The sequence below is a fragment of the Coregonus clupeaformis genome, chromosome 12, assembly GCF_020615455.1.
Source record: "Coregonus clupeaformis isolate EN_2021a chromosome 12, ASM2061545v1, whole genome shotgun sequence".
Lineage (NCBI taxonomy): Eukaryota > Metazoa > Chordata > Actinopteri > Salmoniformes > Salmonidae > Coregonus > Coregonus clupeaformis.
Genome location: NC_059203.1, coordinates 57,905,667 through 57,933,370, shown reverse-complemented (window position 1 = coordinate 57,933,370; position 27,704 = coordinate 57,905,667). Strand labels below are relative to the sequence as shown.

Genomic DNA, 27,704 nt, shown 5'->3' with positions numbered 1-27,704 from the left:
GAGATGGGAGAACCTTCCAGCAGGACAATCATCTCTGCAGCACTCCACCAATCAGGCCTTTATGGTAGAGCGGCCAGACGGAAGCCACTCCTCAGTAAAAGGCATATGACAGCCCGCTTGGAGTTTCCAAAAGGTACCTAAAGACTCTCAGACCATGAGAAACAAGATTCTCTAGTCTGATAAAACCAGTATTGAACTTTTTGGCCTGAATGCCAAGCGTCACATCTGGAGGAAACCTGGCACCATCCCTACGGTGAAGCATGGTGGTGGCAGCATCATGCCACAGGGATGTTTTTCAGCGGCAGGGACTGGGAGACTAGTCATGATCGAGGAAAATATGAACAGAGCAAAGTACAGAGAGATCCTTGATGAGAACCTGCTCCAGAGCTCTCAGGACCTCAGACTGGGGCGATGGTTCACCTTCCAACAGGACAACAACCCTAAGCACACAGCCAAGACAACACAGGAGTGGCTTCGGAATAAGTCTCTGAATGTCCTTGAGTGGCCCAGCCAGAGTCCGGACTTGAACCCGATCGAACGCATCTCTGGAAAGACCTGAAAATCGCTGGTCTCTATTTTCAGAGCTTGAGAGGATCTGCAGAGAAGAACGGGAGAAACTCCCCAAATACAGGTGTGCCAAGCTTGTAGCGTCATACCCAAGAAGACTCGCTGCTGTAATCGCTGCCAAAGGTGCTTCAACAAAGTACTGAGTAAAAGGTCTGAATACTTATGTAAATTTGATAGTTTTTAATTTGTAATACATTTGCTAAAATTTCTAAACCTGTTTTTGCTTTGTCATTATGGGGTAGTGTGTGTAGATTGATGAGGATTTATTTTTGTTAATGCATTTTAGAATAAGGCTGTAACCTAACAACATTTGGAAAAAGTGAAGGGGTCTGAATACTTTCCGAAGGCACTGTATGTTTTTTTGTGTGTCCCCCCCACTTCTACAACCAAAGTTGCGACCTTGGTCCCCAGCACAAGGTGCACCTGTGTAATGATCATGCTGTTTAATCAGCTTCTTGATATGCCACACGTGTCAGGTGGATGAATTATCTTGTCAAAGGAGAAATGCTCACTAACAGCTATAAACAAATTTGTGCACAAAATGAGAGTAATAAGCATTTGGAAAATTACTGGGACTCTTTATTTCAGCTCATGAAACATGGGACCAACACTTTACGTGTTGCGTTTATATTTTTGTTCAGTGTATCTGTTGATAAGCAACTGCTTGCTATGGTTAAGGCTAGGTTTAAAATAAGGGTTAAGTTTAGGGTTAGTAGATAATTAGTTTAAATGTTACTGGACTATCCAAATAAAGTGTTATCCAACTTTCGGACTGGGTCATAGCCATCCTCATGTACTTTGTGCCCCCTCAGATTTTTTGGGTGCCTGAACATCAGTGTCAGATTTGAAAGACTCTTGTCACAGTAAATACCAAAGACTCACTTATTCGCATAAGATGGTTTGGCAAGCATGAACTATAGTATGTATGGCTTAAAATCTGTGAACCAAAGTCTAGGTCAAAAAAGTGGGTCAGAGGCTTTTATATTTTCATGCTAGTCTCATAGCAAAGGATCTGAATACTTATGTAGAATAAGGCTGTAATGTAACAAAATGTTGAACAAGTCAAGGGGTCTGAATACTTTCCGAATGCACTGTACGGTAAATCCCAAACCACCCCCTCACCCCACCAACTCGCTCGGAGGGCCCTCCGTTGTCACATGTTGCTGACGAAACTGAGGGTGACTTCCAGAGTGGCGAGGGGATCAATAAACCCATCAACTTCGGGACACACTCCTGACTTGAGTGATGCAATTCATGTTCCACTTTTAAATAATAAAACAAGCATGAAATTCAAATGAACAAATGCCCCATGTCGTTTTATAATTTAAACCTCAGTAACAGCTAAATGTTTTATTTGGGAGGTATTTCATCGGTTATATGTGTCAAGTCACGAAATCAGACAAACAAATGCACGTGGAATATAATTAGTCACGCCTCTCCATTATTTTGTATGAAAATTGCACAAATTCCAAACATATCACAGTGCATGTCGGGATATCACTTCGCTCTGAAGCCTTGGTCGAAGTGGCAAAGGGTCGAATTAGTCCCTACACCCTCAATCATTTTCACTCCCTCAGCTTTGGGACACTTGTGCAAATGGCGCAGGTGCGCTTGAAAACGCAAATGGAGAGCCAAGGAGTGAGGGGAAAGGGGTGATTTGGGATTCAGCCATAGACAAACAGCTGTAGTCATCATTCATATCCACTCATTCAGCAAATAGAACATGATCCGTTTTAAAAATCACCCTGGTCTTCAATATCATGTAAAAAAAAAACATGAACATATCAAAACAACTAAAGTACTCCTCCATTTAGCAAATTATCTAAGCAAAAAATGTAGAACAAAATTAGTGCTGTCAATAAATAAATACTGTATACGTACAAATAAAAAGGGCATGCATGAATATTCAAGCTGGACGCAGATCACATTCAACAAGCAGAGTGCATCACGAGAGTTCAGACAGTGAGGAATCTAGATCATATCTAATTTTCACAGGGTACAGAGTTATCAGACTACATTTTTCTCAGAGAAGACACTCCAGTAAACGGGTGTCTAATCCCCAATATATTTTTCCTAGTCTTGCAAATAGTGACAATGCAGTAGTTAGGCCCATCAGATATCCATTGAGTGAAGAGTACCAACTTACCAACATTTTGTACAGACAGTTATTGTAGGACAAAGTGTTTAGTGTATTAGTAAAACACAAAATAAAGGGTTGTGTTCATTAGGCACCAAACAGAAGACAACATACTGGAACAGAGGAGAACTACTTGGACAATAAGAAATGCACATTCTTTTTTTATTACACATTTTCAGTTGCGTGCCCTAATGAACACGACCCAGATGTGGAGGCTGTTTCTTCCAGTAAACACTAGATTGGCAGACAGACAGACTGACTGACAAGCCACTGTGGTTTTCATGTTCAACCAACACCCTCTGCTGGCAAACAGCCTAAATGCAGAACTGTCTGGTTTGTGTGTGCTCCCAAGTCCCCAAAGGCTCACATCTGCTCAAGTCATCTGCTCAAGTCATCTGCTTGTTTTCAATGAGAGTGACAGCGATTCCTAAAAGCATAAGAAAGGAAATCCAGGAAAAAACGAGGACCAAATAAAGCAAAAGAACAGGACCAGTAACACCATCAACTACCCGACACAACAAGATTTGTCGCCTACTCACTGGAGCGACAGAGCATGGAAAGAGCAAAAAGGCACCCATCTTCCATCCCAGCCTCTTCACCTCCATGACTACTCCATCCTTCATTTCTGCACCAGAAGGACCTTCAGAAACACTAAGGCTTTGGTCTATGGGGGAGCAGGGGGTTGGTTGGTTGGGTCGGTGGGATGTTTGCTTAAAAGTAAGACCTCAGAAATAAGAATTCAGAGGGTGGGGTAATGTTCAGAGTCACTGTCAGTCAGGCAGGGGTCTGTCACCCAATGTCCCATCCCTGCCTGTGTGTGTGCGCACGAGTGTGTGTGAGAGTTTCTGTCGTCTACTTGAGAACCAGAGTGGCCTCGCTGCCATCTTTCCTCTTCAGGTACAGGCCATGGGTCAGGTGGTGCTCTCGCCGCAGGTACGCATAGAAGTAGTCCGACACCAGCAAGATCTGAGAAGAAACAAAGTCATTATCAGAAATCCATCTGTGAATAGTAGAATTTCAATAGTTATAGGTACTGTCCTCCCATCAAGCTGATTTCACAGCTACAAGCTATAGAAGATATTACATCTTACATTTTAAACATTGCTACATAACAATTCTGGGAGCATCTCCAAACCATGTATGGAATGGATAGGCCTTCCTTCCTTTTCAAATGATGTCATCTCAGGCAAAGTCAACCTGCATACTATCAGAGAAATTGGAAATCTATGTCAGCCAAAGCGGTCAGCTAGTAAAACTGACCAGGTTAATCTCACATGGTTTATCTCAAAACTGACAGACAGGTTTACCACAATCTCACACTGGTTATCTAAATATAATTCACAACCACTGAACTACGAACTCAACATTTGTTTACGGGAACAGTTTTTATAAATAGTCTGCTCTCTGCACAAGTGTATAATTGAGCAGTCTGGGAAGTCTAGGAATAGGCTTCATCTGAGAAACCTAACATAATAGGCTAAAGGGCCTCAGTATCAGCTATAATTTATACTATTATGTGCCCAGAGTACTGTGTGAACCTAATAAGGGCCTTGTTTTGTTGAAAACAACACCGTCAAATTATGAATGACCCCCTAAGACACCATTATCCTCATTTTCCCCTCCGGAGATTGAAAATAGTGTTTGTTCAGTCTTTGCTGATCCTGCTTACGTCCTTAGCTGAGAAGACAAGGAAGAAAAGTCTCAATGGACCAAAATTAGCTATTTTATCCCAAAGTGTCTTACACCCAGTTTACCGGCCTCTCCATTAAACAGTGTTGGACAGTGATATCATAGTCATACTCTGACAGGTAACCCAAAACCTTGGTTTCTATGTCATCTTTTCCAGAGCAGGTGTTGGTCACCATGAATTACTGAAAAACGTGGCCGAGGATGAACATTCCTGCGTCCGGTCCCCTCTGTAAGTCCTTGCTCTGTACTACCATGATTTCAAATGCAAAATGGCTGCCGTTTATTTAGAATGTTTATCTGGTAGCTTATCAATGGGGAAAGTCCTCCAATAAGTCTACCTGTTATACTGCCTCCACTATTCATTATAGGTGACATCATAAGCCTCTTCTACATACAAACTTGACAACTTCTGGTCCGTAGCCAGACTCACTGTATCATTGATCTTGGTGAGATGCCCCAGGGGTGTCATTTGGGTATAGCAGTCTGTGGCAGTTAACATACCCTAGCTCAAGACCAACAATGTTAAATACGGTGCAACTAGCATTCCAATCCCAAGGCAAAAGACCTTGCCATACCCTAGGACAGGGTTCCCCAACTGGCAGCCCGCGCATTGAATTTGGCCCATGGGTGGTTTTATTTGGCCCCCAAAGTTTTCTGAGAAAAAACTAAATTGTTTTTATTGTTGGACATAAAATACTTAAAAAACACCAGGAAATAAGCTCCAAGTGATTTTAATTTAAGAAATCTGTTTCCAACTATTCCCACACATAATAGAGAGACACGTGATCGCATACAAATGTAATGATTATGTTTTAGTCAAACATTATATCTGTTTGGGCTTCTTGCGGTCAATTTTCAGTCTATAAATTATTTGTAATTATGATCCTGCCCCCCTACCATCCGCTCAAGAAAAAGAAATCGGCCGGCGGCTGAATCTAGTCAATGATCAATGCCCTAGGATTAGCTGGAAATGACACTGAAGATGCCGGTCCCCATGCTAGCTTACCCAGCTGTGCAGCCTATGCCAGCCCACTCACCTGTGCCACGTTGAAGAGCAGCGTGATGGCGTAGTAGAAGTTGGAGTTGGCGCTGCCAGCGTAGATCCAGAGGTGCCAGAGGACGGGGAACAGGGCAGAGCAAGCCAACAACACAACTGACACCAGAAATATATTTCTCAAGACTGGAAGACAAAAGGGAAATAAAGACGTGAAATAAATAGAAAATATACACTGAGTGTACAAAACGTTAAGAACACCTTCCTAATAGTCCAGGCACTTGTCCTCTCCCGTCTGGACTACTGCAACTCACTGTTGGCTGGGCTCCCTGCTTGTGCAATCGAACCCCTGCAACTTATCCAGAACACAGCAATCCACCTGGTTTTCAACCTTCCCAAGTTCTCTCATGTCACCCCGCTCCTCCGCACACTCCACTGGCTTCCAGTCGAAGCTCGCATCCACTACAAGACCATGGTGCTTACCTACGGAACAGCAAGAGGAACTGCCCCTCCCTACCTTCAGGCTATGCTCAAACCGTACACCCCAACCCAAGCACTGCCACCTCAGGTCTCTTGGCCCTCCCACCCCTACGGGAGGGCAGCTCCTGCTCAGCCCAGTCCAAGCTCTTCTCTGTCCTGGCACCCCAATGGTGGAACCAGCTTCCTCCTGAAGCTAGGACAGCAGAGTCCCTGCCCATCTTCCGAAAACATCTGAAGCCTTACCTCTTCAAACAGTATCTTAAATAATCCTCTTCACCTAGACCCCCCCCCCCCATTATTATTATTTTTTATATAAAAAAAGACTTGCCTATCTATCCACTGATGTAAATATATCCCGTCTGATTCCCAGTTTGTCCACTAGATAGCAGCAGGAGATCACATGACGTCTCTTGGCCACTTTAAACCAGTTGCGTCTGATTTGGGTAGTGAGTCACTGTGACAAAATGGCCATGATTGGGAAACACTGTCCTAGACCACTGTAAGAACCAGATGGGTGTAAGCTACAATGGCTAGCTTGCAATCAATGTTTCCTCTATTTCTTCCATCAATAACGAAATGTCAGGTCTGCTGAGCCCAAGCAACTTCCAGTGCACATTTACTGTGAACACTGAGGCTGTACCCACTTTAAGTTACAGTTTTAACAATGGCCAAGTAGGCTACAGTGGCTATTTGACCATAACATAGGCCTACCAGAGTGGCCTACCATCAAAAACAATGGAGAAAATGCATCCCATAACATTTTAACATGGAAATAGCGGTTCTATCATTTAGCCTACAGTAGCAGCAAATGTGTGTTTTTTTATTTTATTTTAACAGATGCTCTTATCCAGAGCGACTTACAGTTAGTGAGTGCATACATTTTCATACTGGCCCCCCGTGGGAAACAAACCCACAACCCTGCCGTTGCAAGCGCCATGATCTACCAACTGAGCTACAGGAGACTACCACTCCCCTCAGACCAGTGTTACTAGGGGGCCAACGGTTGTCGAGGGCGAACGATCCGGGTGCAGCAGTCAGAGTGAGCCACCAGGGGGCTCAACCGAGCCCAGCCACGACGGAGCCAAGGTCAAGAGCAGGTCTGCTCCATTCCCAAAGTATCTGAAGCTGCACTTCGTCAAGCAGGAGAGTGGAGATGGGAAAGACCCCCTGTCTCTCCAGCAGGCACTCCATGAGTCAGTGTTCTCCCCAGGTGGCTCCTCCTCTCCCCCTCACAGGGTGGCTCTGTGCTGGGACAAACACTGCCAGCTGCTCCCTGAGGTCCTGGGCCTCACTGCTAAGAGAGTTGCAACCTGGACCGCTGACGAGGTGGCCAGTTTTGTCAAAGGGCTCCCGGGCTGCAAAGAGCACGCTGCCACCTTCAGGACAGAGCAAATAGACGGAGAGGCCTTCCTGCTTCTCACCCAAGCAGACATAGTCAAGATCCTGTCAATCAAACTAGGCCCCGCCCTCAAGATATACAACGCCATACTCATGCTGAAGAACGCTGATGAGGAGTGAGACGCACCCTCACGCTTCACTTCCTCCCATACCCGACCACTGTATCTCAATAGTCTAGAGAAGTTTCATCTCCTTTCCTTGCCTCCTCACCTTATCCCCTTTGATCTTGTGGTCCTCTGTAGCTCAATTGGTAGAGCATGGCGCTTGTAACGCCAAGGTAGTGGGTTCGATCCCCGGGACCACCCATACGTAAAAATGTATGCACAAATGACTGTAAGTCGCTTTGGATAAAAGCGTCTGCTAAATGGCATATTATTATTATTATATTATTACATTCCATTAGACTTTTGAAAAAAACATGCAGGGCTTGACATTAACCTGTTTATCCACTTATTTTTCAGACAAGGAGGTTTGTTGTTTGATACAAGAAACCACTTTACAAAATAAAATGCATTATTATTCCCAGACAACTATTACAGAGAATCAGACAAATGATGCAACCCTCGGCCTATTGGCTACTTAGCTTATTCAAGCCTGTCTCAAAATACAACACTGCCACTTTAAGACAAAAAAAGCTCTTTACCTGACTCGCTTTTCAAAGATGTCTAGAAATGTGCACGTTTTGTGCTCTTGTAGGAAGCAATCACTCCCCTATTGCTGACTACAAATGATCTATAACTGGGATAATAACTCACTAATTAGAAAAGGATATGAACAAAATGTGCACACGTGGCTACATGCAGCTCTCGCTTTGATCTCAAAACAAGCGCATCTACTCACAACCACAGCTGTAAACAGTCCAGTTCAAAGTAAACAGCACAGATCCACATATGGCAATGGTCAATTTGCATATAGGCCTACTACGTGCCCAATAGAATCATACTCCGATGCGTTCTACCTACAACAAAATCTCTTGCATAGTTCGCTTTGTTTCGGTATGTGGCATTGAAAGTGGCTAATATTGCTTTGATTCGATCACAATTGCCACAGTAACGTTGATAACTAACTAACTAACAGAGAAACAAACTAACTGAGAAAACTCCAGAAAGTTGAGTGAAGTTCAATCTCACGCTTCTCTCTGTGGGCTGATATTTCTTCTGCGCTCGGCGTGGCAGTCCCGGGGGAGCTGCGTGGCAGTCTCCGGTTACTGCGCTCACACGCACAGCTTAGAGGGAACATTGCTTGCAATCCAGTTCCTCTACATCAGCAAACAATGAAGGGGTCGGGGCCAAGCGTAGAACCTTCTCTGTACTTGGGTGTTTTAAGAGGAAACTGACGTAGTGGCGTAGTACCAAATTAAACTGATCGTCAACACCTTGATTAGATGAATCAGGTGTTCCACTGCTCAGCTGGGACAAAACCTGCAGTACTGCGGATTTGAGGATTACTGCACTACATTATTAGGGACTCACGATGTTAAGGAGCACACACTCCATGTCCAACGCCATCTGTTGTGCATCTCATTAACATGTTTCCAAAACCTCTCCTTGAGACCACCTCCGAGTGCCACTAGAGATCCTGGTTCGAATCCAGGCTCTGTCGTAGCCGGCCGCGACCGGGAGACCCATGGGGCGGCGCACAATTGGCCCAGTGTCGTCCAGGGTAGGGGAGGGAATGGCCGGCAGGGATGTAGCTCAGTTGGTAGAGCATGGCGTTTGCAACGCCAGGGTTGTGGGTTCGATTCCCACGGGGGGCCAGTATGAAAAATTAAATAAAATAATGTATGCACTCACTAACTGTAAGTCGCTCAGGATAAGAGCGTCTGCTAAAATGAAAAAAAATAAATAATAATCAGTAGGCGCAAAATGGAAGAAAGCGCTTTGAAAAGTGAAAAGGGGAGGTACCATCTAAACTTGTCCAATAAGACATGCTTGTGTTCGTCTTCTATTGCAAAACAGTTTGCTACGGTGTGCCCTATTGAACACAACCCCAGGGTCATGGGAAGGAACAATAGAGAATGATAGTGGCCAAAGGCCATATTAGCATGGGCAGCGCCATTGAGGGCGTCCACCATTTTAATGTAGTCAACTGGGTGGGACTTCAACTTCATTGACTGATCCCTCCTGGTGACTGTTGGAATCATGTCCAACCACGTCATCAGGAGGGATCAGCCAATCGTGAAGAAGAAAATGGACTACTTTAAAATGCAGATAGCCTCAATGGCGCTGCCCATGCTGTCACAGACACTATAATGGCACAGATACAAAGCTAAGTCCTCTATCTATCTCTATGGAAGGAACCACTCACATCTGTATAGGTGGTTCCAGGCGGGCAGGAAGGCCATGTAGAGGGCGATGTCGCCCACGGTGGGGTAGGACTTGAAGATGGAGATGACGGCAATCTGCATGAAGATCAGAAAAAACGGGTGCTCCCTGGGACAGAGAGAGGACAGCAGAGTGTTACTACTGTACGGCAGCCATTTTAAGACAAAATCATTTACAGGACGTATTGATGTCACTCGTTTAGATGGGATACATTATATATACAGTAGATTTGGTCCTGTGTGGCACAGTAGAGCATAGCGGTTGTAACACCAGAGTTCTGGGTTCGATTCCCACTGGGGCAACCCATACAAAATGTATGCAACCATACCAAATGTATGCACGCACTACTGTAAGTCGCTTTAGATGAAATTGTCTGCTAAATGGTATGTACATTAATATAAGTTAATACATAATGTTAGGTTCTAAGTTCTGGTTCAATAATCCAGACGAATACCAAAGAAAGCTCAGGGTAGATATATTCACCACACTCGGTTTTGCAGCTGCAAGAACACCATACAAATTCTCAAGCACCTGTATTTATAACATCCGACTAGGCCCCCCTTCCCGACTAGGCCCCCCTTCCCGACTAGGCCCCCCTTCCCGACTAGGCCCCACTTCCCAACTAGACCCTCCTTTTGTGTCTAGGATGAACAATCCCTAAGAATATATAACATCTCATTTATATTAGGAGTATATAATGGTATAAAACAGTAAAGATATAAAACAGTCATAAAATAGTAATTACAATCTACCAGCTCTAACTCCAGATACATGGCTACTATTCAACCCTTATTGAATCATTCTTGCCCTCAGAGACAGGCCCCCTTTATACATTCCCTCTACCCAAATACAATGCACATAGAGCATTCCATCTAACCGATAACACTAGGCTAATTATACAATTACAAAGAGGTGAAAATGGGCTCAAGTCCATATCCAACAATAATAATATACATCATAAAACATGAATAATACCCAGGAACATCAATGGCAATTATATCCACTGAAATGGATATTCATGTATACTGAACAAAAATATAAAAACACAACATGAAGTGCTGGTCCCATGTTTTATGAGCTGAAATAAAAGATCCCAGTGTCTGGGGACTCTTATATGTTGAGCCAGGGTGTTAGTTTCTATGTTTAGTGTTCTATGTTTATGTTCTAGTTTATGTGTTGGCCGGGGTGGTTCCCAATCAGAGGCAGCTGTGGCTTGTTGTCTCTGATTGGGACCCATACTTAGGCAGCCTGTTTTGCACTTGTCATTTGTGGGATCTTGTTCCGGAGAGGTTTGTGTTTGTTAACCTTAGGACTTCACGTATCGTTTTGTTGTTTTGTTCATTGTGTTAAGTACTCATTAAAAGATGTACGCATATCACGCTGCGCCTTGGTCCACTTCTTAGGACGATCGTGACAGAAGATCCCACCAATTAAGGACACGGCAGCGTGTCCAGGGGCAGACAACCTGGACTTGGGAGGTGATCCTAGATGGGACGGGATCCTGGACTTGGGAGGAAATCCAGGCCGGAATGGATCGCCGTCCGTGGGAGGAGACTGTGGAGGCGCGCCATAGAGAGGAGCAGCGGCGCCAACCGTGCCGACGTCGGACACGCAAGAGGCAACCCCAATAAATTTTTTGGGGAGGGCACACGGCTTGGACGACGGGGCAGCAGGAGGCAGCTACAGGGAGAATCTGCAGAATAGGAGAGGAGGCCACCAGGTTACGGGGGCTATTGGTCATGAGGGAGCAGGAGTTAGTTGGTCAGAGGGAGGAACTACTGGAGGCGATAAGGGAGAAGGAGAGTGTAGAGGCACGGCGAGAGGAACTGGTTAGGCAGCAGAGGGAGCGGAGGTTTATGAGGAAACCCAGTCCCGCTCCTCGCACCAAGCAAGTGGTGTGTGTCACCAGTCCGGTCCGGCCCGTTCCTGATTTCCGCACTAAGTTAGTGGTGCGTGTTCCCAGTACGGCCCGACCCATTCCTGCTTCCCGCACAAGGCCAGTGGTGTGTGTTCCCAGTACGGTCCGGCCCGATCCTGATCCCCGCACTAAGTTAGTGGTGCGTGTTCCCAGTACGGCCCAACCCGTTCCTGCTCCCCGCACTAAGTTAGTGGTCCGTGTTCCCAGTACGGCCCAACCCGTTCCTGCTTCCCGCACAAGGCCAGTGGTGTGTGTTCCCAGTATGGTCCGGCCCGTTCCTGATCCCCGCACTAAGTTAGTGGTGCGTGTTCCCAGTACGGCCCAACCCGTTCCTGCTCCCCGCACTAAGTTAGTGGTGCGTGTTCCCAGTCCGGCCCGACCCGTTCCTGCTCCCCGCACTTCTCTAAAATATGCACAAATGTGTTTACATCAATATTAATGTGCATTTCTCCTTTACCAAGATAATCCATCCACCTGACAGGTGTGGCATATCAAGAAGCTGATAAAACAGCATGATCATTACACAGGTGCACCTTGTGCTGGGGACAATAAAAGGCTACTCTAAAAAGTTGAGGGAGTGTGCAATCAGTATGCTGACTGCAGGAATGTCCACGGGAGCTGTTGCCAGAGAATGTAATGTACATTTTTCTACCATAAGCTGCCTCCAACGTCGTTTTAGAGAATTTGGCAGTATGTCCAACCGGCCTCACATTGCAAACCACGTCTAACCACGCCAGCCAAGGACCTCCACATCCGGACCAGCCACCCGGACAGCTGAAGAAAATGTGGATTTGCACAACCGAATAATTTCTGCACAAACTGTCAGAAACAGTCTCAGGGAAGCTCATCTGCGTCTTGACCTGACTGCAGTTTGGCGTCATAACCGACTTCAGTGGGAAAGTGCACATTGGAGAAGTGTGTTCTTCATGGTTGAATCCCGGTTTCAACTGTACCGGGCAGATTGCAGACAGCATAGCGTGTATGGCGTCATGTGGGCGAGTGGTTCGCTGATGTCAATGTTGTGAACAGAGTGCCCCATGGTGGCGGTGCGGTTATGGTATGGGCAGGCATAAGCTATGGACAACGAAAACATTTGCATTTTATCGATGGCAATTTGAATGCACAGATATACCGTGACGAGATCCTGAGGACCATTGTCGTGCCATTCTTCCGCTGCTATCACCTAATGTTTCAGCATGATAATGCACGGCCCCATGTCGCAAGGATCTGTACACAATTCCTGGAAGCTGAAAATGTCCCAGTTCGTCCAAGGCCTGCATACTCACCAGACATGTCACCCAATGAGCAGGTTTGGGATGCTCTGGATCGACGTGTACGACAGTGTGTTCCAGTTCCACCCAATATCTAGCAACTTCGCACAGCCATTGAAGAGGAGTGGGACAACATTCCAAAGGCTACAATCAACAGCCTGATAAACTCTATGCAAAGGAGATGTGTCGCGGTGCATGAGGCAAATGTTGGTCACACCAGACTGGTTTTCTGACCCTATTATTATTATTTTTGTAAAGTTATCTGTGACCAACAGATGCATATCTCAAATGAAATCAAATTGTATTTGCCACATGCGCTGAATACAACAGGTGTAGACCTTACAGTGAAATGCTTACTTACAAGCCCTTAACCAACAATGCAGTTTTAAGAAAATAAAAAAGTGTTAAGTAAAAAATAGATAAGTAAAAAATTAAAATAGCAAATAATTAAAGAGCAACAGTAAAATAAAATAACAGTAGGGAGGCTATATACAGGGGGTACCGGTACAGAGTCAATGTGCGGGGGCACCGGTTAGTCGAGGTAATTGAGGTAATATGTACATGTGGGTAGAGCTAATGTGACTATACCTAGATAATAAACAGAGTAGCAGCAGCGTAAAAGAGGGGGTGGGGTGGCAATGCAAATAGTCTGGGTAGCCATGATTAGCTGTTCAGGAGTCTTATGGCTTGGGGGTAGAAGCTGTTAAGAAGCCTTTTGGACCTAGACTTAGGGCTCCGGTACCGCTTGCCGTTTGGTAGCAGAGAGAACAGTCTATGACTAGGGTGGCTGGAGTCTTTGACAATTTTTAAGGCCTTCTTCTGACACCACCTGGTATAGAGGTCCTGGAAGGCAGGAAGCTTGGCCCCAGTGATGTACAGGGCCGTACGCACTACCCTCTGTAGTGCCTTGCAGTCGGAGGCCGAGCAGTTGCCATACCAGGCGGTGATGCAACCAGTCAGGATGCTCTCGATGGTGGAGCTGTAGAACTTTGAGGATCTGAGGACCCGTGCCAAATCTTTTCAGTCTCCTGAGGGGGAATAGGCTTTGTCGTACCCTCTTCAAGACTGTCTTGGTGTGTTTGGACCATGATCGTTTGTTGGTGATGTGGACACCAAGGAACTTGAAGCTCTCAACCTGTTCCACTACAGCCCTGTCGATGAGAATTGGGGCGTGCTCAGTCCTCTTTTTTTTCCCTGTAGTCCACAATTCTCTACTTTGTCTTGATCACGTTGAGGGAGAGGTTGTTATCCTGGCACCACACAGCCAGGTCTCTGACCTCCTCCCTATAGGCTGTCTCATTGTTGTCAGTGATCAGGCCTACCACTGTTGTTTCGTCTGCAAACGTAATGATTGTGTTGGAGTCGTGCCTGGCCATGCAGTCATGGGTGAACAGGGAGTACAGGAGGGGACTGAGCACACACCCCTGAGGGGCCCCCGTGTTGAGGATCAGCGTGGCAGATGTGTTGTTACCTACCCACCAGGAAGTCCAGGATCCAGTTGCAGAGGGAGGTGTTTAGTCCCAGGGTCCTTAGCTTAGTGATGAGCTTTGAGGGCACTATGGTGTTGAACGCCGAGCTGTTGTCAATGAATAGCATTCTCACGTAGGTCTTCCTCTTGTCCAGGTGGGAAGGGCAGTGTGGAGTGCAATAGAGATTGCATCATCTGTGGATCTGTTGGGGCGGTATGCAAATTGGAGTGGGTCTAGGGTTTCTGGGATAATGGTGTTGATGTAAGCCATGACCAACCTTTCAAAGCACTTCATGGCTACAGACGTGAGTGCTACGGTTCGGTAGTCATTTAGGCAGGTTATCAGTGCATGCTCGGAGTACACGTCCTGGAAATCCGTCTGGCCTTGCGGCCTTGTGAATGTTGACCTGCTTAAAAGTCTTACTCACATCGGCTACGGAGAGCGTGATCACAGTCATCCGGAACAGCTGATGCTCTCAAGCATGCTTTAGTGTTGCTTGCCTCGAAGCGAGCATAGAAGTGATTTAGCTCATCTGGTAGGCTCGTGTCACTGGGCAGCTCGCGGCTGTGCTTCCCTTTGTAGTCTGTAATAGTTTGCAAGCCCTGCCACATCCGACGAGCGTCGGAGCAGGTGTAGTACGATTCAATCTTAGTCCTGTATTGACTCTTTGCCTGTTTGATGGTTCGTCGGAGGGCATAGCGGGATTTCTTATAAGCGTCCGGGTTAGAGTCCCGCTCCTTGAAAGTGGCAGCTGTACCCTTTAGCTCAGTGCAGATATTGCCTGTAATCCATGGCTTCTGGTTGGGGTATGAACATACGGTCACTGTGGGGACGACGTCATCGATGCACTTATTGATGAAGCCAGTGACTCATGTGGTGTACTCCTCAATGCCATCGGAAGAATCCCAGAACATATTCTAGTCTGTGCTAGCATTGTAGACTGTGGGGCGGTGTTATCTCAAATAACAAACTGTTTGTTTACAAACAAATACAGTACCAGTCAAAAGTTTGGACACACCTACTCATTCAAGGGTGTTTCTTTATTTTAACTATTTTCTACATCGTAGAATAATTGTGAAGACATCAAAACTATGACATAACACATATGGAATCATGTAGTATAATATATTTGAGATTTGAGATTCTTCAAAGTAGCCACCCTTTGCCTTGATGACAGCTTTGCACACTCTTGGCATTCTCTCAACCAGATTCACCTGGAATGCTTTTCCAACAGTCTTGAAGGAGTTACCACATATGCTGAGCACTTGTTGGCTGCTTTTCCTTCACTCTGCGGTCCAACTCATCCCAAACCATCTCAATTGGGTTGAGGTCGGGGGATTGTGGAGGCCAGGTCATCTGATGCAGAATTCCATCACTCTCCTTCTTGGTCAAATCGCCCTTACACAGCCAGGAGGTGTGTTGGGTCATTGTCCTGTTGAAAAACAAATGATAGTCCCACTAAGCCCAAACCAGATGGGATGGCGTATCACTGCAGAATACTGGGGTAGCCATGCTGGTTAAGTGTGCCTTGAATTCTAAATAAATCACAGACAGTGTCACCACCAAAGCAGTCCCACATATCACACCTCCTCCTCCATGCTTCAAGGTGGGAACTACACATGCGGAGATCATCCACTCACCTACACTGCGTTTGGAACCAAAAATCTCAAATTTGGACTCCAGACCAAAGGACACATTTCCACCGGTCTAATGTCCATCGCTCGTGTTTCTTGGACAAAGCAAGTCTCTTCTTCTTATTGGTGTCCTTTAGTAGTTTTTTCTTTGCAGCAATTTGACCATGAAGGCCTGATTCACGCAGTCTCCTCTGAAAAGTTGATGTTGAGATGTGTCTGTTACTTGAATTCTGTGAAGCATTTATTTGGGCTGCAATTTCTGAGGCTGGTAACTAATGAACATATCCTCTCCTCTGCAGCAGAGGTAACTCTGGGTCTTCCTTTCCTGTGGCGGTCCTCATGAGAGCCAGTTTCATCATAGCGCTTAATGGAACTGTTGATGGAACGGGCTCTCGTGAGGTTCTTCACATTTTCCGGAATGACTGACCTTCATGTCTTAAAGTAATGATGGACTGCCATTTCGCTTTGATTATTTGAGTTGTTCTTGCCATAGTATGGACTTGGTCTTTTACCAAATAGGGCTATCTTCTGTATACCCCCCCCTACCTTGTCACAACACAATTTATTGGCTCAAACGCATTAAGGAGGAAAGAAATTCCACAAATTAACTTTTAACAAGGCACACTTGCCAATAGTGTGCAAAGCTGTCATCAAGGCAAAGGGTGGCTACTTTGAAGAACCTCAAATATAAAATATATTTAGATTTGTTTAACACTTTCTTGGTTACTACATGATTCCATATGTGTTATTTCATAGTTTTGATGTCTTCACTATTCTTCTACAATGTAGAAAATAGTAAAAATAAAGAAAAACCCTTGAATGAGTAGGTGTGTCAAAAAATGTTGACTGACACTGTACATACATTTGACATAATTGCAATGACCAAAATCAGGTTTAATTCTAAATACCATAACGGGTATCATCAACATTGTAGTTACTCATTCATTAACCTGCCTATTACCACAAGGTGGTAGTATAATATCCACTTCATAGAAAAGAGACCAAACACTTGGGTGACATTTTCATCTGTGCAAAAAAAATTGCAATTGGGCCACGTGATTTAATTTGAAACTTTTCTTCAACAATATGCATTATAAGGAGGCAATTATTAAACTAGTTTATTGAACTGAGCAATGTATAGTCACCTCCTTACAACATACATTGTTGAAATATTTTAAATGACATCAGGCTGCCAGATAATGAGATTTACTGTATTTTCTCTCCACAGATCTGTGCTCTTTTTCACCACGAAAACGACACCCTTAGTCTCACTATACTGTGAGTTAAAGATAAGAGGGACTCACTTTAGCTTGATGGAGAGTGGAATGGTGTAGAAGAACACGTTGATCTGAAAGACGCAGATGAAGAAGAGGCGGAAGTGCTCAAACATCTCGGCAAAGAAGTACCAGAAGAGGCCTATGTTGGGGGTGAGGTCTGGAACGCAGAGGCTGGGGGGGAACAGCATTCACACAGTCAGAGGGGAAAGCATAAAGGTCCTTTCATAACACATTCTGTCGCATAGCGGTCTCTCATCTTCCAAATATGTAAATATGTCTGCTAGGCCTAAATGCCATCCCAAATTAAGAAAGACGAACTTTATTCATGAGATTTTTGATAGCGGGCGAAGGTTCTCTCTATCCTATTCCATGTGGCGCAGCGGTCTAAGGCAATGCATCTCAGACCCTGGTTCAATCCCAGGCTGTATCACAACCGGCCATGATTGGGAATCCCATAGGGCGGCGCACAATTGGACCAGCGTCGCCGGGATAGGCTATCATTGTAAATAACAAATTGTTCTTAACTGACTTGCCTAGTTAAATTAAGGTTAAATAAAATAAAAATTCATAACAAATTGACATTCATTGTATGCTAAGGTCTACAACATCAAGCTGAAAAAAACTCCCTTAGTTTATGTGTCCATCAGGGTTGGGCTCAATCCCATTAAAATTAAGTATATTCCTGAAATGGAATGACCCCAACCCTGGTGTCACTCACATGAATCCGTAGACGGAAGACAGGAAGTCCCAGGAGCTGAGCAGGAAGAAGGACAAACAGACCATGACCCACAGGCTGCCCAGGTACATGAAGGCATACTGCATTGTGAAGAGCCAGAAGCTGGATCTTTGCCAGTTCACTGGGATGTACAATCTCTGTGGGCAAGATAGAAACACCAGGGAGAGAATTAGTGTTTTAAATGCTTAAAAATCGCGGGCAGAATGTATCAAGCGTCTCAGAGTAGGAGGGCTTTATTTAGATCAAAATGATTAAGGTTACATGGACACTGAAAACCTGATCCTAGATCTGTGCTGCTATTCTGAGATGCTTGAAACATACTGTTGACTCCTGGTCTCCTTAATTTGCACTGATGTGGAAAAGACTTGAAAGGTGGAAGCTCATTATTAGGCTGCCTGTCACCTGTTCAGTTCTTACAGATCAGTACAATGAAGTAGACGGGGCAAGGAGAGGACAGAATTTTGTATGTTCACCAGGGGTGCATCTCAATAATCCAACTTGGCCTCCTCTCCACTCTGTGACTCCTTCAACTGCATTGAACTGAAGGCATAGGCTAGAACACATATTGTGGATGCCTACCAACCAGGACTTAACTTTCACCTGCCCAGTTTTCATGTCTGTGCATATAAAGGAAAGGCGACAAGGGGAGGAAGCCACTTTGGACTATAGAGATGGGCCACATATCACTAACCACGTTTCGATCTACAGTCTTTATGCGAGTAAAGTCATACTGTATAAAAAAAAAAATGTCGGCAGAATTTGTTATTTTTGTGTCGGTAAAATGGAAACTATTTATTGGACAATTGTTGATAGAATAACCTTTCCTGGCTACCCAAACTCCTTGCTCTGGCCAAACAGTATGCCACGCCCACGGACATTAGTTTCTTCTCCGCAATGAGTCTGGATCAGAGTACGCAAACACATTCTAACCGGTCTGATTGGTCCCAGAAACCGATGGGTTGGGCCATAGCCAAAACACACGTAAGTAAAGCAGTGTTCTGAAAATGCGTCATTGGCTTTCATTCTCTGATTGGTTAGAGATTATCCAATCGCTGATGAATTTGTTTTGTACAACACCCCTAATTTTGACGTCACCACAATCAACTTCAACGATGGCAGTCTCAGACTGAAGTTTGTAGAATTCAGTTTGAGTCGTCAGGCAAAGAATAACCATTATGTCGAGGTCAATTTGCAGTCACGGGATGCTACACTACATGACCAAAGGTATGTGGACACCTGCTCGTCGAACATCTCATTCCAAAATCATGGGCATTAATATGGAGTTGGTCCCCCCTTTGCTGCTATAACAGCCTCCACTCTTCTGGGAAGGCGTCCCACTAGATGTTGGAACATTGCTGCAGGGACTTGCTTCCATTCAGCCACAAGAGCATTAGTGAGGTCGGGGACTGATGTTGGGCAATTAGGCCTGACTCGCAGTCAGCGTTCCAATTCATCTCAAAGGGGTTTGATGGGGTTGAGTTCAGGGCTCTGTGCAGGCCAGTCAAGTTCTTCCACACCGATCTCGACAAACCATTTCTGTATGGACCTCGCTTTGTGCACAGGGGCATTGTCATACTGAATCAGGAAAGGGCCTTCCCCAAACTGTTGCCACAAAATTGGAAGCACAGAATCGTCTAGAATGTCATTGTATGCTGTAGCGTTAAGATTTCCCTTCACTGGAACTAAGGGGCCTAGCCCGATCCAAGAAAAACAGCCCCAGACCATTATTCCTCCTCCACCAAACTTTACAGTTGGCACTATGTATTCGGGCAGGTAGCGTTCTCCTGGGGACCACTGGTCTCTGTCGCAAATTGGATGGAAACCTTGTGAAAAGTGAGGCCAACGTGAGTCTTTCAGCTGAGTGATACGAACGTACCTGTAGTAGGTATAGCAGTGCTGGGGCAAATAGTGTGAGGGGGTAGATTGACTGGTATGTCGCCAAGGCCAAGAATATCGCACTCATCAAGGCACTTCCTTCAATATCAGAGAAGAATTACGTTATTGACATGACAAGCAAATACATGGTTTGGGTCACACCAAAATAGTTTTTATTTTGTCATTTGTTGCGGTTCACATACCTTTTACTGTACAGAGAATGAAGAGTGCGGTGACTGCATTGTTAAGCCCGCAGGTTGACTTTGCCACACAGGAGAGGATAGTGAAAGGGTTCAACAAGTAACTGCAGGGAGAGAGAGCGAAAACACAAGGTCATCATTAGGTTGTAAATACTTTATTTACCAAAACTGGCAGACACCCATAGGTTTCAAGGAGTAATTGTGTTGCTGTGCATCTCTGAATGTTGACAGAGCTGTTCTTTAAGCTGACCAGTTTGAGCCAGGTGGAGTAGGGTGAAGTTAACCCTGGATTCTGATCTAGAGTCAGTTTTGTGTTTTACCCTCTAATGGTTAATGTTAATGGTACTTACAACATGGCCACTTTCAGAGGGATGTAGTACATCTCTTTGGGGGTGTGGATGAGCTCCAGGCAGTCCAGAGGATAGCGTTCAGCCTCCAGGGTGTACTTCTGTTTCCTGAACTGGAGCAGAAACACACACCACACTAGCTGTGCCACTATACCAAGTCTGTGTTGTTCCTGAACCCATAATGCAACAGCAAAGTCAAAAGTCTCTGGGATTCTTCAACATTGCAGTTGACTGCCAACTGACTGATCTACAAATATCCTTGCATCATAAATAACTACTCACTATTATTTGTAGATCAGTCCGTGAGTCACAATTTACCCAAAATGCATCACTGATTTGATGCTCTCGAACACCCAATCCCAGGGCATCTTGAAACAGCAGAAAGACGACACACCAACTATTGTGTTAACACTAGACAATGGCTGTGACGGAATTCTCCTGCCACGTCCTATTTTAGTAAGCTTGTTGGATATGTGAAAATAAAATGTTTTGTAGTAGAAGACTATATAAAATATAGCCAGGATGTGATACTCATTTCAGCTTTTCCTGTAGTTTGAATTCACTGCACACTTGAGGAAGTGACTCGACTTTTCAGACTCCTGTGTTTGTCACAACAGCTGACAACCAGATACAGGGGCAGCTAAACATTTAGCCTATGTTCTAAAATAGTAGGCCTATGTGGTCCTCTGTAGCTCAGCTGGTAGAGCACGGTGCTTGTAACGCCAGGGTAGTGGGTTTCATCCCCGGGACCACCCATACATAAAAATGTATGCACACATGACTGTAAATCGCTTTAGATAAAAGCGTCTGCTAAATGGCATATTATTTATATGTAGCAAATAGGCACAGTAAATAATTGTAGTAAGCAGTATGGAGTATATATTAGGTCACAGATCAAGGCTTGTTGTTCCTGTACCCATAATGCAAGTGAAATGTAAAATGTCTAACACCCAATCCCAAGGCATCTTGATGCATATTTTTAGGTCATGCATGATATCCCATGACACAGTATATCATCATGATCTGCATTATATTTATTTTGGCATTATTTGTCACTTACCACAGTTTTGTTGTAGCCCTTCACTGCTAGGTATAGCGCCACCGCAGTGAGTGCATCTGCTATCTATGGGGCAGGTTGAGAGGCAGAGATGATATAACAATTGATGGATGTATGGATGGATTTTACCTTTGGGAATCAAACTCAAATTATGGTTTCTCTGTAGCATCCATGTATGTTAAAGCTAATTGTCTATAAGCAAAACTAGCAGTCAAATTACACTGGACTCTCAATTTGATACAGGTATCAAACTGTATAGTGACATAATAGACAGTGTTATTACTGAATAAGTATATTAAAGGTTGCACTCACCATAAACACAATCTCTGCATAATCAATAACAAAGTGAAATAAGTATATAATGAGGGGAGTCTGAAAGAGAAAAGATGACATCGTGATTATAACACTTTGTGAATGTATTAATTTATGAAGCAACACATTGTTGTGATACAATGTTACTAGTTGAATGGAATGGAGAGAGGACTGACCTCATGGAACACATCCCCTGCATATGGCGATACTCCCAGGTCCAGGAGAGCCAGGCCTTCCACAACTACAAATAACAAACCATAAAACAACATTAACATATGGAACCAAAATAATGTGTGTAGTCTGTTGTGTCCACATTGTTCTCAACCATGATAGCTGGGGCTCGTTATTTTTATTCCAAAAACTGGTCCTGAACATTTTGCATTTTGAGTGCAATATCATAATTAAAGCCACATCTATTGCCGACTAAACTTAACTCCACGATATATAACTTAGCTAACTTGCATCTCGTGGAGTTGAGTCAGCTAGACTTGCACAAGCTGATGTACTGTCTGATTAATAATTAATATACCTCCCTGTCATTCCGTTTCTTTACAGGATATTGAGGATAAAACCAATAGATAAGGGAACAGTAGCAAATTACATTGTGGCTTGTATTAGAAAATAATGCAAACATGCATGAATCACTGTTGCAGTCGCTACCCATCCTTGCTTCCTTAGCTAGCTAGCCTACCATTAATTGCCATTCCAGAGAGCATGCCATACATTGGCAGCTAACTAGCTTAGATTATTCTCTGACTCCCCATGTATATTACTATATTCCTTTGTGGAATCACTAAAACTAGCAAGACTAGAACTCTCAATAACACTTTTACTGGTGCAGTCCAACCAGCTATCTAGGTTTGCATAATAACAAGCTAGCCGACCGGCGACATCATACTGACAGAGCAGCAGCAGTTCCCTACAAAGATAATCAATAAAGCGCCTACCTCTTTTCCAGGCATTTAGTGGAGATACTACCTCAACTCTTTCTGGTATTAGCTCAGCTAAACTTGATCTAAATAATACTGCTCTTATGGTTACAGCTACAATTAAAAGCAGGGTTAAGGGAGCTGCCATCTTTGTTGGGAGGAAGAAGCCATCAGCGGCTCGTCAGCAACACTAACAAAGTAAATCGGGGTCACGGCATTTCGAACGTTTTTTAAAATAAAAGTCCCCCACGTAATAGTAGAAAAGTGTAAATAAACCTGTATTTATTCATGATATATGAAACATAATTCTCTAAACATTAACAATGATTCATATTTGTTCATATTTAAGTGACATTTGCATTACATTTGGGTTTTAAAACCTGTTCCAAGGTCAAGGCAAAAACTATTCTAGGTGCTGCAGTAAAAGTATTGTAGGGAATCTTCAGTAGGGTCTGTAGAATGTACACTGAGTATACCAAACATTAGGAAGACCTTCCTAATATTGAGTTGCACACCACCCTTTTGCCCTCAGAATAGCCTCAATTCATCTGGGCATGGACTCTACAAGGTGTCAAAGGCGTTCCACAAGGATGCTGACCCATGTTGACTCCAATGCTTCCTATGGAGGCGAAAGAAACACACACCTAATTAAGCGAGGTGCTGGCTAACGGAGTAGAACACTTGAAAAAGAAAAGGAGAGCTGCACACTCTAGGAGCTCAGATGCAATAATTTAATAACCTAATAACCAATGTTTCAACAGACAAGCTGTCTTCATCGGGGACTCCAATGCTTCCCACAGTTGTGTCAAGTTGGCTGGATGTCCTTTGGGTGGTGGACCGTTCTTGATACACACGGGAAACTGTTGAGCGTGAAAAACCCAGCAGCGTTGCAGTTCTTGACACAAACTGGTGCACCTGGCACCTACTACCATACCCCGTTCAAAGGCACTTAAATATTTTGTCTTTCCCATTCACCCTCTGAATGGCACACATACACAATCCATGTCTCACTGATTGAAGCGGATTTAACAAGTGACATCAATAAGGGATCATACAGTAGCTTTCACCTGGATTCACCTGGTCAGTCAATGTCATGGAAAGAGCAGGTGTTCTTAATGTTTTGTATACTCAGTGTATATGGTGTCATTTCATGGGGCACTGAATAATACAAAGTGTTCCTGGCCTTTTACTCCACCCATTCTATTGGACACAATGTGAATAACTGTATATGGAATACATATTGGCTTATAGTGCAAAAAACTATTATAGGTGCTGCAGTAAAAGTAAGGGAATACTCAGTAAGGTCTGTAGAATGTATACAGTGCTGTGAATAAGTATGTAATTGGTGTGTTATTTGTTCACTCAGGGTCCCTTTATCTAATATTAGGCTTTGGTTGAAGATTTGATAACATTCAGTATAAAAAATATGCAAAAATAGAGAAAATCAGAAAGGGGGCAAATACTTTTTCACGGCACTGTATATGGTGTTATTTCATGGGGCACTGAATAATACTGATTGTTGCTGGCCTTTTACTCCACCCATTCCATTGGCCACAATGCGTATCACTGTATATGGAATACATATTGGCTTCTACATCTGTTTTGCTTGCTGTTTGGGGTTTTAGGCTGGGTTTTTGTATAGCACTTTGTGACATCAGCTGATGTAAAAAGGGCTTTATAAATACATTTGATTGACATTTTATTGATTGACAGAGCAAAAACTATTCTAGGTGCCGCAGTAAAGGTATTGTAGAGAATACTCAGTAGGGTCTATAGAATACATATATGGTACAAATATAGCACTGTAAAGGAAAAACTATTCTTTTTGCCGATGTTTCATTCTTATGTTTTCTTTCAGTAATTGCAGTGACTTGATTATCAGAATCCCAAAAGTTATTTGTGCGTTGTTCTGATTTTTATGTTTCTCAACACTGATGTATCTACTCCAATGCCGCTTCGGTTCTGAGCGGCCAAACATCGGCGGTCGGCATTGGCTATTAATTCCCTGTGCACCTTATATATGGCAGTATTATGTAATGACAATGCAAGTTGCTCCTTCTCTGGAGCTTTTTTTATATCCTTTTCTGAGCGACTGAAAATTGATGATATCGAAAATGTACTACAGAGTAAGGATTTGACTTTTTAATCTTTCCTGCAAATAGGCTTACCCATGATAACTTTTTGAAATACCTACCACTTTTCTCTGAACGGAACCACTCCCATTCACCACGAGTTAATATAAACACACCATTATTTGGAGTGGTATGCCTGAACCCTCAAATTTGCCTCATCTGACAAAACACATTTCAGTGTATCCTCGCATATTCCATGCTGCTCATCTGATTCAGTTTTCATAGAGCTTATGATTTCCTGATCTGATATACCTCTACCACAAACTTTTATCTCTAAGTGGTAGTATTCATTCCCAATATCTTGGGTGTCAGATTTGATTGAGATGCACCACTGACACTTCCTCACACAAACTCATGGCTACATAAGGATGAAAATCAGAAGCAGGTTCTTATCCTCAAAAGTGTGTACATTTTGCATAGTGTTGCATATTGTTGTTGACATTCCCTCATTTAAACTCTCCACATGCAATAGGTTTTGAACCTGAGCCTCATTTACATTCTCTGTTTGTACCATTTTGTTTAATTTCACCTTGTTGTCACTAGCAGTAGAATGTATGAATGTGTCATGGTCGTACAGGTATGACAGACCATCATTGTTGCAGTCTTAGAAGCAGTTGGCTTCTTAACTAATCTGCTAATAATCGGTATTTGGCAATGCAAGAGTGCATGAAAGTTGTGTATAGAATGGCATTTTATTTCACACTAGGGTAAGCAGTTTATTTTTCCAACTGATATTCAACACAAAAACAGTCGATTCATTTATTGTTTTGGAATTAATATAACATGCAGGATTAAATGTAGACATTACAAGAAAGTTTATTTGAGAAAGATAGTAAGGTTTTCTCTTTACCAGTGTGTGGTCTTGCAATGACAAAATATGAAATCACATTAATATGCTTTTAAGCCACATATTTGGAGCTAGGCTGACTGTGACAACATAACAGTCTAAAATGGTAGCTGTCCATGGTGCTGATATGGGTCTCTGTTCAAATGTCAACCCAAAGCTTCCTATGACCTAGCTTTTTGTATTCTAGGGATTCTAGTTAGTAGACTGTAGTCTAGTAAACCCTGGTTTTATGGACACACAGTGCTATATTTGTACGGTATAGTGTCCAAGCAACCCACTTTAAGCTATTTGACCACAGTGAAAGTCCAGTAACACTCCGTATTATTCAGAGTCCCATAAAATTACCCCATATATAGATTCTACAGACCCTACTGAATAATTCCCACCCCACTTATTCATCGGCACAAATAACACTTTTTGCTCTATAAGCCAATATGTATTCCATATACAGTGATTTGTATTGTTGCCACTAGAATGGGTGGAGTAAAAGTCCAGCAACACTCCATATTATTCAGAGGCCCATCAAATGACACCATATATACAGTAGATTCTACAGACCCTACTGAGTAATCCCAACTTTTACATCGGCACAAATAATCGTTTTTCCTGTACAGTGCTATGTTTGTACCATATAGTGTGCCGGCACCCCATTTTAAGCTGTTTGACCACAGTAAAAGTCTAGCAACACCTCCTATAACCTAGCTTTTTGTTCAAACTCAACTGATTTGTTTTCTAGGGACTTTAGTGAGTAGACTGGACCCTGGTTTTATGGACACGCAATCAATATTTTTCCCTGTACAGTGCAATTGGTTTGTGCAATACAACAAAATACAGTGACTTTTCTTAGAAATTAGATTTCAACATTGCATTCTTGAACAATAGCACCAGTAAATAAACAAGATTAACTCAAACAAAATAATGATTTATTTGTAAAAAAAAGTTTTTTACCAGTAGGCTATTATTATGTTCATGACATTAATTTATATAAGCTCCAACCATTTCTCAATGTGCTCCACCTTTATAATATTCTATATCTTATAAAAATTAGTAATTCTTTTTAGTTTAGATTTTTCCACCCATGTACTGTAGTTTGAATTACATAATTTCAATTTTGCACTATGCAAATCTGCAAAAAAGATAGATTTCGTATCAAACACACAGCATTTTACCTTGAATTTTTTTTAAGGCACCCCCCCCCCAAAAAAAATAAAAAAAACGGAAGTCCTAATGTGGATAGGATCCAGGAAGTGTTGCTGCCATGACGCTAATGAAGAAGCCTTCTCGCCCTTTGCACAGATGCATCATAGAACATGTAGTAATTGGCGTGATATGACGTTCATGAAACTACAAAAGCCACCTGTGATGTATTATTTATTGGAATTTTTAAAGGTTATATTTTAAACGGGTTTATCTGTATCAGTGTTTGTCCAGATTTGACAAAATACAAAGGATTGTAAAGTTATGCCACTGCAATAATATCATTTATTTCCAGTTTGTGTTTGGAGAGTCAGATGCCTGGAAAACAGTTGAACTAAGCAGCTAAGCTCCATAAAGCCCCACAAACCTGATATTACTCTTCATGACCAGTAGATGGCAAGAGGGTATATATCTTTTCCATACTCTCCCATACAGATAGTGGCAACAGGTGGATACTTTCAGATCATTTCCATTTTAATTCAATCAATTCCGATGTCAATTTTCCTCAATGCTTCTCTATACCATTTCCATCCATAGTTTTTATGCGAGTAAAGTCATGCCATATAAAACAAATTCACGACAGGTGTGATAAAAACATGAAGTGTCGGTACAATTTCATAAATGTCGACAGACAATTTGTTCTTTCGACATGGTGGGATCTTTTTGTGTCTGTAAAATTAATTTTGCAACAATTGCAGTGGAAACTCCTTTATGCGTAAATATTGATATTATAAACCGTCGTGTTTTTATCACACCTGTCGTGAATTTGTTTTATATGGCATGACTTTACTCGCATAAAAACTTGGGAGTCACGCGATGATATGCTACGTGGTACGACCACTACGACTTGGAAAAGCAATGAGTTTATAGGCAGATTAAATAAATTATGACAAACTTAATGGTGGTTAAGTGAT

The 27,704-nt window shown here is 43.2% G+C and overlaps 1 protein-coding gene across 1 annotated transcript; it reads right to left on the bottom strand.

Moving 5' to 3' along the window:
- Window positions 1-1,042: 1,042 nt before the first annotated feature.
- On the bottom strand, window positions 1,043-22,786 carry LOC121578299 (phosphatidylinositol glycan anchor biosynthesis class U protein). Its single transcript, XM_041892582.2, has 12 exons — window positions 22,633-22,786; window positions 21,862-21,926; window positions 21,686-21,745; window positions 21,377-21,439; window positions 20,320-20,429; window positions 19,973-20,073; window positions 19,771-19,868; window positions 17,877-18,031; window positions 17,186-17,329; window positions 9,573-9,697; window positions 5,431-5,573; window positions 1,043-3,670 (listed from the first exon to the last, which is right to left on the bottom strand). Exons 1-12 carry the CDS (start codon window positions 22,760-22,762, stop codon window positions 3,557-3,559), a joined length of 1,308 nt encoding a protein of 435 aa, XP_041748516.1. The 5' UTR covers window positions 22,763-22,786; the 3' UTR covers window positions 1,043-3,556.
- Between the last annotated feature and the right edge of the window lie 4,918 nt (window positions 22,787-27,704).

Coding starts and splice junctions, on each gene's coding strand:
- LOC121578299 (XM_041892582.2), bottom strand. CDS start 22,762: ATGGCAGCTCCCTTAACCCTGCTTTTAATTGTAGCTGTAACCATAAGA. Junction 21,746..21,861: donor CAGGGGATGTGTTCCATGAG/GTCAGTCCTCTC, acceptor TTTCTCTTTCAG/ACTCCCCTCATTATATACTT. Junction 19,869..19,972: donor CATTCTCTGTACAGTAAAAG/GTATGTGAACCG, acceptor CTGATATTGAAG/GAAGTGCCTTGATGAGTGCG.